The sequence below is a fragment of the Hemiscyllium ocellatum genome, chromosome 34 (genome assembly GCF_020745735.1).
Source record: "Hemiscyllium ocellatum isolate sHemOce1 chromosome 34, sHemOce1.pat.X.cur, whole genome shotgun sequence".
NCBI lineage: Eukaryota > Metazoa > Chordata > Chondrichthyes > Orectolobiformes > Hemiscylliidae > Hemiscyllium > Hemiscyllium ocellatum.
Window position 1 is genome coordinate 35,321,421 of NC_083434.1, and position 16,788 is coordinate 35,338,208.

The following is a 16,788-nucleotide window of genomic DNA, read 5'->3' on the forward strand; positions in this document are numbered from 1 at the left end:
TTTCGGGCCAGAGCCCTTCATCAGGAATGAGGAGAATGTGCCAGGCAGGCTAAGATAAAAGGTAGGGAGGAGGGACTTGGGGGAGGGGCGATGGAGATGTGATAGGTGGAAGGAGGTCAAGGTGAGGGTGATAGGTTGGAGTGGGGTGGGGGCGGAGAGGTCAGGAAGAAGATTGCAGGTTAGGAGGGCGGTGCTGAGTTGAGGGAACCGACTGAGACAAGGTGGGGGGAGGGGAAATGAGGAAACTGGAGAAATCTGAGTTCATTCCTTGTGGTTGGAGGGTTCCCAGGCGGAAGATGAGGCGCTCCTCCTCCAGCCGTCGTGTTGTTATGTTCTGCCGATGGAGGAGTCCAAGGATCTGCATGTCCTCGGTGGAGTGGGAGGGAGAGTTAAAGTGTTGAGCCACGGGGTGGTGGGGTTGGTTGGTCCGGGCGTCCCAGAGGTGTTCTCTGAAGCGTTCCGCAAGTAGGTGGCCCGTCTCCCCAATGTAGAGGAGGCCACATCGGGTGCAGCGGATGCAATAGATGATGTGTGTGGAGGTGCAGGTGAACTTGTGGCGGATATGGAAGGATCCCTTGGGGCCTTGGAGGGAAGTGAGGGAGGAGGTGTGGGCGTAAGTTTTACATTTCCTGCGGTTACAGGGGAAGGTGCCGGGAGTGGAGGTTGGGTTGGTGGGGGGTGTGGACCTGACGAGGGAGTCACGAAGGGAGTGGTCTTTGCAGAACGCTGATAGGGGAGGGGAGGGAAATATATCCCTGGTGGTGGGGTCCGTTTGGAGGTGGCGGAAATGACGGCGGATGATACGCTGTATGCGGAGGTTGGTGAGGTGGTAGGTGAGAACCAGTGGGGTTCTGTCTTGGTGGCGGTTGGAGGAGCGGGGCTCAAGGGCGGAGGAGCGGGAAGTGGAGGAGATGCGGTGGAGGGCATCGTCGATCACGTCTGGGGGGAATCTGCGGTCCTTGAAGAAGGAGGCCATCTGGGCTGTACGGTATTGGAACTGGTCCTCCTGGGAGCAGATGCGGCGGAGACGAAGGAATTGGGAATATGGGATGGAGTTTTTACAGGGGGCAGGGTGGGAGGAGGTGTAGTCCAGGTAGCTGTAGGAGTCAGTCGGTTTATAGTAGATGTCTGTGTTGAGTCGGTCGCCCGAGATAGAAATGGAAAGGTCTAGGAAGGGGAGGGAGGAGTCTGAGACAGTCCAGGTGAATTTGAGGTCGGGATGGAAGGTGTTGGTAAAGTTGATGAACTGTTCAACCTCCTCGTGGGAGCACGAGGCAGCGCCGATACAGTCATCGATGTACCGGAGGAAAAGGTGGGGGGTGGTGCCAGTGTAGTTGCGGAAGATGGACTGTTCCACATATCCTACGAAGAGGCAGGCATAGCTGGGGCCCATGCGGGTGCCCATGGCAACTCCTTTAGTTTGGAGGAAGTGGGCAGACCATCAATAACCTCATCACCTCAGGGGATCTTCCATCCACTGCCTCTAACCTCATAGTCCCACAACCCCGCACCGCCCGTTCCTACCTTCTGCCCAAAATCCACAAACCTGACTGCCCCGGCCGACCCATTGTCTCAGCCTGCTCCTGCCCCACCGAACTCACCTCCGCGTACCTCGACACGGTTCTGTCCCCTTTAGTCCAAGAACTCCCGACCTACGTTCAGGACACCACCCACGCCCTCCACTTCCTCCATGATTTTTGCTTCCCCGGTCCCCAACGCCTTATCTTCACGATGGACATCCAGTCCCTGTACACCTCCATCCCCCATCACGAAGGACTCAAAGCCCTCTGCTTCTTCCTTTCCCGCCGCACCAACCAGTACCCTTCCACTGACACCCTCCTTCGACTGACTGAACTGGTCCTCACCCTGAATAACTTCTCTTTTCAATCCTCCCACTTCCTCCAAACTAAAGGAGTTGCCATGGGCACCCGCATGGGCCCCAGCTATGCCTGCCTCTTCGTAGGATATGTGGAACAGTCCATCTTCTGCAACTACACTGGCACCACTCCCCACCTTTTCCTCCGCTACATCGATGACTGTATCGGCGCTGCCTCGTGCTCCCACGAGGAGGTTGAACAGTTCATCAACTTTACCAACACCTTCCATCCTGACCTCAAATTCACCTGGACTGTCTCAGACTCCTCCCTCCCCTTCCTAGACCTTTCCATTTCTATGTCGGGCGACCGACTCAACACAGACATCTACTATAAACCGACTGATCCCACAGCTACCTGGACTACACCTCCCACCCTGCCCCCAGTAAAAACTCCATCCCATATTCCCAATTCCTTCGTCTCCGCCGCATCTGTTCCCAGGAGGACCAGTTCCAATACCGTACAGCCCAGATGGCCTCCTTCTTCAAGGACCGCAGATTCCCCCCAGACGTGATCGACGATGCCCTCCACCGCATCTCCTCCACTTCCCGCTCCTCCGCCCTTGAGCCCCGCTCCTCCAACCGCCACCAAGACAGAACCCCACTGGTTCTCACCTACCACCCCACCAACCTCCGCATACAGCGTATCATCCGCCGTCATTTCCGCCACCTCCAAACGGACCCCACCACCAGGGATATATTTCCCTCCCCTCCCCTATCAGCGTTCTGCAAAGACCACTCCCTTCGTGACTCCCTCGTCAGGTCCATACCCCCCACCAACCCAACCTCCACTCCCGGCACCTTCCCCTGCAACCGCAGGAAAAGTAAAACTTGCGCCCACACCTCCTCCCTCACTTCCCTCCAAGGCCCCAAGGGATCCTTCCATATCCGCCACAAGTTCACCTGCACCTCCACACACATCATCTATTGCATCCGCTGCACCCGATGTGGCCTCCTCTACATTGGGGAGACGGGCCACCTACTTGCGGAACGCTTCAGAGAACACCTCTGGGACGCCCGGACCAACCAACCCAACCACCCCGTGGCTCAACACTTTAACTCTCCCTCCCACTCCACTGAGGACATGCAGGTCCTTGGACTCCTCCATCGGCAGAACATAACAACACGACGGCTGGAGGAGGAGCGCCTCATCTTCCGCCTGGGAACCCTCCAACCACAAGGAATGAACTCAGATTTCTCCAGTTTCCTCATTTCCCCTCCCCCCACCTTGTCTCAGTCGGTTCCCTCAACTCAGCACCGCCCTCCTAACCTGCAATCTTCTTCCTGACCTCTCCGCCCCCACCCCACTCCAACCTATCACCCCACTCCAACCTATCACCCTCACCTTGACCTCCTTCCACCTATCACATCTCCATCGCCCCTCCCCCATGTCCCTCCTCCCTATCTTTTATCTTAGCCTGCCTGGCACATTCTCGTCATTCCTGATGAAGGGCTCTGGCCCGAAACGTCGAATTTCCTGTTCCTTGGATGCTGCCTAACCTGCTGTGCTTTAACCAGCAACACATTTTCAGCCCATCCAGATAAAAGCAGGCCACTTGACCAGTGCCTATACCACTCAATTCTGTATCCAACTTCACCATCAGTGGTGTGCTGTGATTATGTTATGACAATTCTTATGAATATCCCGTAGCAACTTGAAAATCTTGCTTTGACAGCATCTCACAGCTCTCTGTTATCAAATAGAACAAGAGCAACAACATAAAATGAACACCATTCCCTGCAGTCGAGAGTGTGTTGCTGGAAAAGCACACCAGGTCAGGCAGCATCCGAGGAGCAGGAAAATTGATGACGTGGGCCGGAGCCCTTCATCGGGAATGAGGAACCATCTCCTGCATGCATCTCTCCCTATTGTTCACCATCCTGTTCACCTATCGCTGCTCCTTCATGATAATTTTGAATAGTTAATCTCGCACCAATATGATTATAAGGACTACAACAGTTTAATAAGGGTACTTTGGGAAGGGCAATACATGTGACCTCATCAGAATTAGTTACATGCGATGAATCATTTTTTAAAAAATCAGCCTTTTCCAAATAGATCAGGCTCTCTTTTGGAATATATCAATCTTTTCCAGTGGTATTCTACAGAGAAAAGTTTGAAAATCACTACTTTTGTGATGCTTGTGTTTATGAGGAATTTGGATTTCTGTTTTGAAGAAGAAAAAAATCCATATAAATATCCATAAAAATAAATACAAATATAAGTAGCTAGTTGCTTCCAGTTTGTATAACAAATGGGTTTCGCAATGTAAAATTACTTCATGTAGGTTATTTTCACCAGATTGAACACACATTAAAATTATACCCAATAATGTTTAACATCACTCCTGCCAATCAGCCATTTTCTGCCAACTTGTTAGTGCAAGTAGGAGGAAGTGTTTTCTGGTGATATTCTTCTTCTCAATTGAAAATCATTTACCCATTTTCTTTTACTATATCTATATTTTGTCTACCATGGATCTGCTCAATCAGATCATTGCTCATAGGTATGAACTTCCTCACATCCATAGTTGACCAACAGGAAATGTATTTCTGTAGATAAGCAATTAGTTTATCCCAAATTCAACAGGACATCACACCATTGTGAAGTATTTAATTATCGACATAGGGTTTAAATTTGGTTCTTGAGAAAATGATTCAATGATTATAACAAACACGGAACATAGAAAGTAGGAGCAGATGTAGGCCATTCAATCCTATGAGCCTGCTCTGCCATTCAGTATGATCATGGCAGATCATATAACTCGACATACTGTTCCAGCTTTCTCCCATGCCCTTTGATCCCTTTGCACCGGCACTTTGTAGTGCTATTACAGGGATACTTTGAATACTGGTCAGTCACCCAGCTCACAGACCAGATCAGGGAACATCTCAAGTCTGTTTGCTCACGCTCTCAGCACACACTCGCTTTGCTAATGGAGGAAACACATTGCATGTACATCATTAAAATGACCATGTCTTAAAGTTGAAGCATTATCATCCTTCATCAAATCCAAAGGTGTTGCCATTAGTCAAGCAGTCAGTTAAGGATGTGGCCCTAGAAATAGTGGTCATCTTTCAGAGACTTTGAAATAATTCCTCTGGATTGGAAGGTAGCTACAAGGAAGTTACCAGGGTTGGAGGGTTTGAGTTATAGGGAGAGGCTGAATAGACTGGGGTCATTTTCCCTGGGGCATCAAAGGCAGAGGGGTGAGGGGGACGGATATGGTAAATAGACAAGATCTTTTTCCTGGGGTGGGGGAGTCCAGAACTAGAAGGCACAGGTTTAGGGTGAGAGGGGAAAGATTTAAAAGGGACCTAAGGGGCAACATTTTCATGCAGAGGATGGTGCTTGTATGGAATGAGCTGCTGTATGAAGTCGTGGAGACTGGTACAATTACAAAATTTTAAAGGCATCTGGATGGGTATATGAATAGGAAAGGTTAAGACGGAAATGGGCCAATGGGACTAGATTAATTTAGGGTATCTGGTTGGCATGGATGAGTTGGATCAAAGGGTCTGTTTCTGTGTTGTTCATCTCTGTGACTCTATGACTCTAATTTAAAAAAATAGAAAGGTGACAGAAAATTGTAGGCCGGTCAGCTGGCATCAATAATGGGATTTTTTGCCAGAATCCATTATACAAAGTTAAATAGCAAAGGACTTGGAAATGGTGAGAGGATCGAATAGAGTCAGCATGGATTTATGCAAGGGAAATCATGTTTGATTAGTCCACTGGAACTTTTCAAGCATGGTGTTATGGACACAGACAGCCAAACCAGATCAGCCTGGCCGCTTCTATACATGCAACAGAGTAAAATTAAACTGATGAAAAACCCCCAACAATTACTCCACTGGTTCCTAACCAGACTTTTGAATAACCAATCCCAGGCTTTATAAAAAATTAATTTCCAGATGTCGGTTTTGAATCTTAAACAAAAGAGTAATTTTAAAAATTAAAATAACAATAAAAAGAGGAACGTTTAAACAACAGGCTTTCATCATGCTTTTTTCACAGGCATAAATGTGGACTCCTTGGTTGTTTTATTGGAACCGCAGATTAGCATTATCCTCTGAGTTCACTCAGGTATAGGTCATAATTCTTCTAATTCAGCTTTTTACTTTTTGGACTTCTGGAAGCTAGTGTGGGAGACCAGGCAAGGAGTTTTTAAATCTTCGCGCATGTTGTCAGCAACCAAACTTGTTTTCTCAGAAAACATAGTTAAAAAATGTTCAGTTTTGGTTCTGCCCTGATTGACTATAAATCATCTCTTCCCAAAGCCTTGATTGCCATTCATCAACTGTCATCTGTTTGAACATAGTGTCTCTCCCAGAATTAGTGTAATCCAGTTATCAGGTATTAACTTCGTTAATAGCTAACTTCTGCTATCTGTTTAAACACAATGCTCTTCTCAGGGTTGTTGTTTCTGTTAGAACAATTTTAATCTAAAATCAACCTGCAATTAGCCTTCATGATTAGCCTCACAAACAAACAAAGCTTGTTTGGTCTGTTATTTTCCTTTTCCTTTTACCACAAGCTGTCCCGAAGTCCACAAGTCATTTCCAGCTCACAATTCCCAGTTCACAACTCCAAACCAAAATTTATAATAGAATAAAACAGAAAATAATGAAAAATCAATGAGGGTTCTAACAATGTAACTAGTAGAGTTAATATGGAGGAGCCAGGCATCTGGTTTACTTAGAGTTCCACAGGGCTTTCGATAAGATCCCACGTAAGAGATTAGCAATGATTTGGGGATAGTGTTCTGACATAGATTGTTTGTAAGTGGCAGCCTAAGACAGGTGGAGTACCATTGGGATCAGTGCTAGATTTCAGCTATTCACAATATTTGTTAATGATGTAGATAAGGAAATAAAATATATCTCCAAATTTGAGGATTAAACAAAGCTGGGTGAGAGAGCGACCTGTAAGGAGGATTCTGAGATGTCTCAGTGTGATTTGGACAAGTTGAATCTGTGGGCAAATGAATAGCAAATGAATTATAATATAGATAAAGCTGAAGTTTTTGGCTTCAATAGCAAAAACAGGAAGGTCGGTCTTTATGTGAATAGTGATAGATTGGGAAAGGATTGTATTGCATTGCAATGAGTTCTGGCTTCTGTAATGGTCTGGGCTGCGCACACCACCTTCTGTAGATTCTTATGATCCTTGGCAGAGCAGTTTCCATACCACGCCATTCTACACCTGGACAGTAATGTTTTCAATACATCTATAGAAGTTGGTGAGGGGCCTGATGGACATGCCAAATTTCCTGAGCCACCTGAGGAGGAAGAGATGTTATTGTGTGTTCTTGACCATCACCTCTATGTGGGAAGTCCAGAACTGGTTTTTGGTTATTGTAACTCCAAGGAGCTTGACATTCTCCACCCTCTCAGCCACAGTTCTGTTGACTTAGATGGGGCCATGTTCTCCTCCTTTCTTCCTGAAGTCAATGATCAGTTCTTTAATTTTGCCAATGTTGAGAGAGAGGCTGGTCTCATTGCACCATGTCACCAAGCCCTCTAACTCCCTTCAGTATTGTGAATAGTCGTTGTTAGATATCTGTCCTACCACAGTGGTGTTGTCAGTGAACTTATAGATGGTGTTCATTTGGATTTGGCAACACAGTCCCGGGTGTACAGGGATACAGTAGGGGGCTGATGACGCATCCTTGAGGGACTCCAGTGTTGAGTGTCATTGTGGAAGAGGTGCAGTTACCTATTTTCACTGAATGTGGTCTGTGTATCTGAAGCTGAGGAACCCATTGTAGAGGGCGGAGCTGAGACCAAGGTCATGGAGTTTTGAGATCAGTCTGGAGGGATTATGTTGTTGAAGGCGGAGTTGTATTCAGTGAGCAAGAGTCTGACATAGGTGTCCTTCTTGTCCAGATGTTCCAGAGATGAATGCAGGGCTGTGGAGTTGGTACATTGGTAGACAAATTGTAGGGAATCGAGGCAGGCTGGGAGTTGATGTGGGCCATGTCCAGCCTCTCGAAGCACTTCATAATTATTAAGGCCAGAGTCACTGGGCAGTAGTCATTAAGGCACATTGCATGTACTTTCTTAAGTACGGGCATGTTGGTGGTCTTCCTGGAGCAGGTGGGGACTTTTGCTTGTAGGAGAGAGAGTTTGAAGATGTAAATGAATACTGTCGCCATTTGGTCCACATAGGATCTGAGTGCTTGGCCAGGGCATCATCCAAGCCCATCACATTCCTTGGCTTGTCTCCAAGGAAGACTGATCTGATGTCTGTAGCAGTGACTGAGGGAACAGGTGTCTTCGGGACATTTGAGGCAGGCATCACTGTACTGCTGGCATTCTGCTCAACCTGAGTTTAGAAAGCACCGAGGGTGTCAAAGAGGGATGTGTCTTTACTGAAAAAGGTGTTGCTGGAAAAGCGCAGCAGGTCAGGCAGCATCCAAGGAGCAGGAGAATAGATGTTTCAGGCATAAGCCATTCTTCTGATTCTGAAGAAGGGCTTATGCCCGAAACGTCGATTATCCTGCTCCTTGGATGCTGCCTGACCTGCTGCGCTTTTCCAGCAACACCTTTTTCAGTTCTTATCTCCAGCATCTGCAGTCCTCACTTTCTCCCAGGGATGTGTCTTTGTCCGCTATCTTGCTCTACTTCATTTTATGTCCTGTAATGTTGTTTAGGCCTTGCCATTGGGGGCGGGAGTCTGTTTGGTAGGTTTGGGCCTCTAACTTGGTCCAGTACTGCATCTTGTCATCTCTGATGGTTTTGCAGAGGTCATATCTGGATTTCATGTATGGGGGTTTAGGTCATCCCACTTGAATGCTGCCCATCTGGTCTTCAATATGGAGTGGATTTCCTGGTTCATCCAAGGTTTCCAGTTGGGGAACACTCTGATTTCTTTGGTGTGCAGTCCTCCACGCATTTGGTTATGAAATCCATGACAGTGGTTGTGTACCTGTCTAGATTTTCCTCTGAGTACTTGGACATGATCCAGTCCACTGATTCCAAACAGTCCTGAAAGCAGTCTTCCATAATCTAGGACCAGCATTGTATTTCCTTTTGTGAAGGGTCCACACATTTCAGCTTCTGCTTGTAAGCTGGGAAAAGGAACATAGCATTGTGATCTGATTTTCTGAATACTATCACGATCCATTTGAGAAAGTGCACTGTACTCAGGGATTGAACAAAAGTTAAAGATTTAATCAAATTACTCAAAATCTCCAATACTCCCACTTGACAAACTTAGATTAATAGGCTACATCGACCAGGTTTCTAAGGTTAACAAGGAATTGTTGTTTATTACTAATAAATCAATTCTAATTACATGTAAACAAAATACAAATGATTAATTTGACTTTCTAACTGAAATCTTTTTACATGCATGAAAACAGAAACAGATCATCAAAAACAACACAGATATCAGGCATGGCAAAAATATATATGGGAAACAAACAAGACACAAAAATATGATCTTCACAATGCATGATTTCCGTAAGGTTTGTATAATTTGTCATTTATATTGCACATCCATTCCATTGAAGAAAAGCTCTGATGATGAATGCTTCAATTCCAAATATTCTACTTTTGAAGTGTATTGATGTACCCCAGTATTGAACATGACTCTCTCAAAGTGTGACACTCCCTCTATTGTGCTACACAATGTGTTTAACGTGCAAGTGCAAAAGAGCATCTCTTCGGCAAAGCATTGTCAATCATTTCAACTAACTCTACTTTGTTCCAATTATGGCCATCCTTTTGCTGAAAGCTCACTAGAACTAAGTTGAGTTATCCAGAGTCATTCCATGTAAGTCTCTCAGAACTGTACTGAGGAGAAATAATAATTCCAATACTCTCTTGTTTGGCTGCATAACCAATTTCTGGGGGTGAAACAATTTACGAGAAAAATCTAAGGAAACTCACACTGTACTCATTCAACAAAGCTAAATTTTTCAACCATTTACCTTCAGCCTTCAAATTCAAATTCTACAGCATTTTCAGAAAGTAACTTTTCTTCTCAATTGTGAGCTTTAATGATGTCTGTGAAATAACATCATGATTGTGCCTTTGCCACATGATGAATGGGCAAATGTCTTTGTCTTAAAAGTTCTTAAAAGCAATGCTTGAAATTAGGATAAACACAGTATACTGGATCGTTTAATCAAAGTCAGTACCTTGTTTATTCTAGAAAAGTGAAGATGGCTATATATCTCAGAAGTGAATATAGAAATGAATAATAAGTAAAAATGATACTACTCAGTTATCTATTCATCATTCTTGTTTGTCTAAATGTGGCACTTTAGTGATTTGGGCTAATGTACTCTAGGTGCTGTCTTGTCCCTGTAATTCTCTACAAGGTGAGTTCACATTCTGAACTGGATGTTTTGTGAATAAGTATTCAGTGAATGCTGTTAAACATTTTGTCATTAAAATATGCCATTTTGGTTAAAATATGTATTTTAAATAATTCAATACTGTATATATGAACCAAGCAAATAGGAGCTGCAGGAGGCAATTCAGCCCCTCGAACCTGCTCTACCTTTTCAGACGATCATGGCTGATCTCATCTTGGCCTGAACTCTACTTTCCTGCCTGCTCTCCATAACTGTTAATCTATTACTAATTAAAATCTACCGATATCCTCCTCAAATTTACTCAATGTCCAGCATCCACCATTCTCTGGGGTAGTGGAATTCCACAGATTGATGACCCTTTGAGAGAAGGAACTTCTTCTCATCTGTTTTAAACCTGCTACCCCTTATCCTAAAATTATGACTTCTTATTCGAGATGCCCAAGAGGAGGAAACATCCTCTCTAAGTCTACTTTGTCAATCTCCTTTAACGTTTCAGAAACCTCAGTTAGATATCCACTCATTCTTCTAAATTTCAGAAAGTAAAGATTTAACTTGCTCAATCTCTCTTTATAAAACAAACCTCTTATCTCTGGAATCAATTTAGTGAACCTTCTCTGAACAGCCTCAATGCAACTACATTCCTCCTCAAGTAATGGGACCAAAATTGTATGCTGTACTCAAGGTATCGTCTCACTAATGCCTTGTACAATTGAAACAACACTTCCCTATCTACATACACTATTTCTTTAGCAATAAATATAAAAAAATTAATTAACCTTCCTTACGGCCAGCTGGTCCTGCTTTCTAGTTTTTTTGCAATCATGTACCAGGGCACCCAGATCACTCTGCAACAAAGCAGTCTGAAGTTTCTTACCATTTAGAGAAAAAAATTGCCCTTCTGTTCCTCTGGCGAAAATGGATAACCTCACACTTAGCCATGTTAAACTTGATCTGCCGAATTTTGGGCCATTCACCATATCCATAGCCATTTCTAAACTTCATTGCAACTTACTTTCTGACCTATTTTAATGTCACTTGCAAATTTAGCTGTAGTATTTTCTATCCTCACATCTAAGCCATATTTGGGCCATGTGGACTGGATCCTATGGCACCCATTAGTTATATGTGGCCAACCAGAAAAAAAATCCTGACTTGGATTTCTCTTGGTTAACCAATCGTTTGTAAAACGCTAATAAATTAACTGTAACCCTTGTGGTCTTCTTTATAGTTTATGTTGCATTCTTTGGCACACTACTGTCATTAGAATGTGTTGAATATTGCAAAGCAAGGCAGAGGGAATCTTTGTTACACATTCCTAATTCTAAAATATTCCTTCTGTTTCCCTCTGGTGTGGCTGATGATAAAGTTGTGCAATGAATCTTGTTTGTCATATTCATTCTGAAATCCTATAATGGATAAAATTTACCATGAACAAAAAATAATTAATATCTTTTCCAAAATCTGCCTTGTTTGAAATGTATAAACAATTGCAGGTGTTTGTTTGATTAGTTTTGATAAATCCACAGCACAGTACTGACACATGACATGAAAAGAAAAATATTTGCTTCACTGTTTATGGGTACAATATTCTTTAGTATCTTAGTTTCTCTTTGCTTGTGTATTTCTTTTGATGGTTGTTGTTTTAAATGTCCAATTTTGTGAGGCTTTGAACAAATCTTTGACATGCATAGTATGTTGTGAACTCCTAGTTTGGTCACAACCAGTTGCATACTGCAAATGGCTTGTCAGCAAGCTGGCTTCTGTCTGTTGCTGTGGATTGGGTCCTGACTACATAATTACTTCCCTACTGTGAATCATTCAAATTGTTTCTGCCAACAAAAATACACAGCTTTAAGTTATCAGGAGTTTAGATGTTAATAACATTTTTTATGTCAATTATTCATATTTTTTCACTAGTCTGTGTATCAGGCAGCGTGGTGGCTCAGTGGTTACCAGGGACCCGAGTTCAATTCCCACCTTGGGTAGCTGTTGTGTGGTGTTTGCACGTTCTCCCCGTGTCTGCGTGGGTTTCCTCCGGGTGCTTCAGTTTCCTCCCACAATCCAAAGATGTGCAGGTTAGGTGAATTGACCATGCTAAATTGCCCATAGTGTTAGGTGCAGGGGTAAATGTAAGGGAATGTGTCTGGGTGGGTTGCTCTTCGGAGGGTCATTGTGGACTTGTTGGGCTGAAGGGCCTGTTTCTACACTGTAGGGAATCTAAGAAATCATGGAGGCAGCTCATCTTTGTAAGAATCTTAAAATCTGACCTGGTTTGTTCTGCATGATAATGAATGATAAGTGCCTCCTACCTTGGGGAGGAGCAGATGAAGGATTATCTTTGTGAAGTCCCAGTGATTATGGAAGCGAAATCTCTTCAAATATGTTCTCTTCTTATGAAATGCAAATGATGAGTACCAACATACAGCATTCAAGATGCAATTCTCAGCTTAATCCAGAAACAGCGATGTTGAGTGCAAAAATGTGTTGTGATTAAAATATATAATTACATAGATATTTTTAAAAATCTGTACGGAGCTTGGGATTCCATATGTGGACCTTTAGACAAATATCATTTTTAACTTGCCCTTCAAGTCATGACATCTCTTTGGGTTAGTTTTACATGTTCTTGGCTGGACCACGGGATAGAAGAGGATAAAAATTCAACAGCGGTATTTGCATTTTGCATAAGTTAATCATTGTTTATGTTAACTGCTATCAGTACTGTGGTTCATAATGTAAAGCAGTTGGAGGTTTGTGACCTGATGTTTTTCTCCTTTAGCAATATGTGGTCTGATTCTCGTTTTGCCACTGTAGCTGAGAATGACCAATTCTGGCCTTGTTGGTGCTTGAATGACTATTGGCAGGTTTCAGACAGATTGAAACTCAAGTGAGCTGTAAATATCTAACTTTCCTAAACCATGATTCTGGCTGCAGATTTGGCTGGTTCTCAGGAACAAAATTATTGGTGCAAACAGAAAATTTCTAGCAAGTTAAAAAAATGTTCTGATTCAGTATGTGGATGTACCTACTAGAGAAGGTGCAAAGCTTGACCTATGCTTGGGAAGTAAGGCAGGGCAAGTGAGAGGTGTCAGTGAGGGAGCGCAATAGGGCCACCGACCATAATTCTCTTCGTTTTGAAAGAATGATGGAAAATAATAGACCGGATCTAAAAGTTAAAGTCCTAAATTGGAGGAAGGCCAATTTTGATGGCTTTGGGCAAGAACTTTCAAAAGCTGACTGGGGGTGGATATCCGCAGGTAAAGGGAAAACTAGGAAACCTTCAAAAATGAGATTAGGAGAGACCTGAGACAGTATATTCATGTTAGAGTGAAGGCAAGAGTGGTAGGTGTAGGGAATGCTGGATGACTAGAGAAATTGAGGTTTTGGTTAAGAAGAAGAAGGAACCATACGTTAGGTTTAGACAGGATAGATGAATTTTTAGAAAAATGTAATGCAGGAGGAGTATACTTAAGATGGAACGCAGAAGGGCAAAACGGGGATATGAGATAGCTTTGGCAAATAGGGTTAAGAAGAATCCAAAGAGATTCTATAAATATATTAAGGAAAAAAGGGTAACTAGGGAGAGAATAGAGCGCCGCAAATATCAACAAGGCAGCCTGTGCGTGGAACCACAGGAGATGGGAGGGATACTAAATGAGTATTTTGCATCAGTGTTTACTGTGGAGAAGGACATGCAAGATATACAATGTTGGGAAATAGATGGTGATATCTTGAAAATATCCATATTACAGAGGAGGAAGTGCCGGATGTCTGAAAACACATAAAAGTGGTTAAATCCCCAGGATCTAGAACTCTGTGGGAAGTTAGGGAAATGATTCCTGGGCTCCCTGCTGAGATATCTGTATCATTGATAGTCACAGGTGAAGTGCTGGAAGACTGGAGGTTGGCTAACGTGGTGCTACTATTTTAAAAAGGAGGTAAGGAAAAGCGAGGGAACTACAGACCAGTGAGCCCGTCGGCGGCAGTGGGCAAGTTGTTGGAGGGAATCCCAAGGGACAGGATTTACAGGTGTTTGGATAGGCACGGACTGATTAGGGATAGTTAACATGTCTTTGATGTGTGGGAAATTGTGATTCACAGATTTGACTGAATTTTTTGAAGAAGTGATGAAGAGGATTGATGAGGGTAGAGAAGTGGACGTGATTCATCTGCACTTCAGTAAGGCATTTGACAAGGTTCCTCATGATAGACTGATTAGCAAGGTTAGATTACATGGAATACAGGGAGAACTAGCCATGTTGATGAAGAACTGGCTCGAAGGAAGAAGGCAGAGGGTGGTGGTAGAGGGTTGTTCTTCAGATTGGAAATCTGTGACCATTGGTGTGCCACAGGATTGGTGCTGGGACCACTGTTTTTCGTCATTTATATGAATGATTTGGATGTGAACATAGGAGGTATAGTTGCAGGTAGATAGGATAGTGAAGAAGGGTTAGTATGCTTTCCTTTATTGGCCAATGCATTGAGCACAGGAGTTAGGATATCATGTTGCAGCTGTACAGTACACTGGTTAGATTTCTTTTGGAATACTGTGTGCAATTCTGGTCTCCCACCTTATAGGAAAGATGTTGTGAAACTTGAAAGGGTTCAGAAAAGATTTACAAATATAGTTGCCAGAGTTGAAGGGTTTGAGCTATAGAGAGAGGCTGAACAGGCTGGGGTTGTTTTCCCAGGAGAGTTGGAAGCTGAGGGGTTTATAAAATCATGAGGGGCATGGATAGAGTAAATAGACAAAGTCTTTTCCCTCGGGTGGGGGAGTCCAAAACTGGAGGGCATAGGTTTAGGGTGAGAGGGGAAAGATTTAGAAGGGACCTAAGGAGCAACTTTTTCATGCAAATGGTGCGTGTATGGAATGAGCTGCCAGAGAAAGTAGTAGAGGCTGGTACAATTACAACATTTAAAAGGCATCTTTATGGATGTATGAATAGGTAGGGTTTAGAGGGATATGGGCCAAGTACAGGCAAATGGGACCTAGATTAGTTCAGGAAATCTAGTCAGCATGGACAAGTTGCACCAAAGGGTCTGTTTCCATGCTGTTCTTCTCTATGACTCTGACACTGTCACAATTTTGAGTTTGCATTCCATGCTGTTTTGGCTTCAGCATGACCAGTCACTGCTGCGAGAAGGCCCTGTATCCCCTACCATCTACAATAAATATTGTGCTGTTCCATATGCATCTAAATAGTTGGGTGATTAAAGGATAGTAATACCGAGCCCTTGCTGCATTTATCAGCCATTGTTGCTTTCAATTTGTTGCCACGTTTCTCTTCTGTTTACAAAAGGCAGACTGAAAAGCACCCTAACGAGTTAATGATGTGAAACATGATGCAGGTAAATGGATTGAAGGAACATTTTACATGAAATACATGAATAAGCCAAATGCAGTTTTCATAATGAGATCAGAAACACTAACAACAAGTTGTAGAATTGCAGAGATTTTAATAAGGTCAAGTTTATGGAGTATAGAAGACGGGAGGTCGGCAATTGGATTACTTGAGTCTGGAGCTAACAAAAGTATGTGTAAAGGTGTCAGGAACAAATGGGCTGAGGGGAATTGGGCAGTATTACAGAGCTGAAAATAGATGTTTTTTGTGATGGAGAGATAAGGGGTTGAGTTCAGTCAATTAGGACACTTCGGTTGAAAACTATTTTGCTCAACCTCACTGCCTTCGGAGTGTTGAAATAGGTTGTTAGAAAATTAAAACAAGGACAGATAAACCTGAAGAAACCCAGCAGGTCTGACAGCATCTGTGAAGAAAGAAATAGTTAACATTTTAAGTGCAGTATGACTTCTTCAGGTCAAACTGAACTCAAAATGTTAGCTCTGTTTCTTTGTCCATAGATGCTGCCAGATCTGCTAAATTTGTTCAGCATTTTCTGTTTGTTTCAGATTTCCAACATTCGCAGTATTTTGCTTTTTATTTAGCAAGGGAATTGAGTAGTGGCAAAAGTTGAAGATGATGGATTTAATCTAAAAAGGAACTTTATGTCATTCAACGATGAATCTTGAACAAGCAGAGTGACAAATTATCGGCAGCGAAGGGGAAAAAGGAAATTATATGAATGTAGCATCAATGGACATATTGAATGATTTAGTTGAGGAGTAGAATGTGTCTTTATCTCCTTTGCATATACAAAATAATAAAAACAGCTTGACCTTGACCCCCATGTATAAGTCATTTTATGACCTAAGAAGCCCAATCCGAGTTAACCTTGATTTTCTGTTTCCAGTTTACTCATCCAACTTTAAATGAATTGCTTCATATTATAGAGACAGCTAATGTATCTTGAAAAAATCCATATTGGAGAGAAAGAAACTTATCTTCTCATTAACCAAATTGTCTCTTTACATAGAGAAATATACGTTTGCCATGTGACAGTTACTTGAAGGTTATCCTGGGTAAAAGTATAACTAACTAAATTGCACAGGTTAGACATTCCTTGGTATACTTCCTATGTACTTGCTGGTTTGTGTTAAAGACACTAAAGAAGATTGACAAAGTACATGTAGATAGGATGTATCCTCCTGTGGGGCAATCTTGAACCAGAAGTCATAGTTTTAGGATAAGG

General features: G+C 43.1%; 1 protein-coding gene across 5 annotated transcripts in view; it reads left to right on the plus strand.

Moving 5' to 3' along the window:
- fars2 (phenylalanyl-tRNA synthetase 2, mitochondrial) overlaps positions 1–16,788 on the plus strand; it is a 446,969-nt gene that overhangs the window by 29,055 nt on the left and 401,126 nt on the right. Inside the window, exon 3 of one of the 5 annotated variants that reach the window (XM_060849840.1) lies at positions 9,241–9,345. The exons of the other annotated variants lie outside the window; for them this stretch is intronic. Within the exon in view, the coding sequence (XP_060705823.1) occupies positions 9,316–9,345 (30 nt within the window). The 5' untranslated portion in view covers positions 9,241–9,315. The remainder of the gene's footprint in view (positions 1–9,240; positions 9,346–16,788) is intronic. 5 annotated transcript variants of the gene reach the window in all.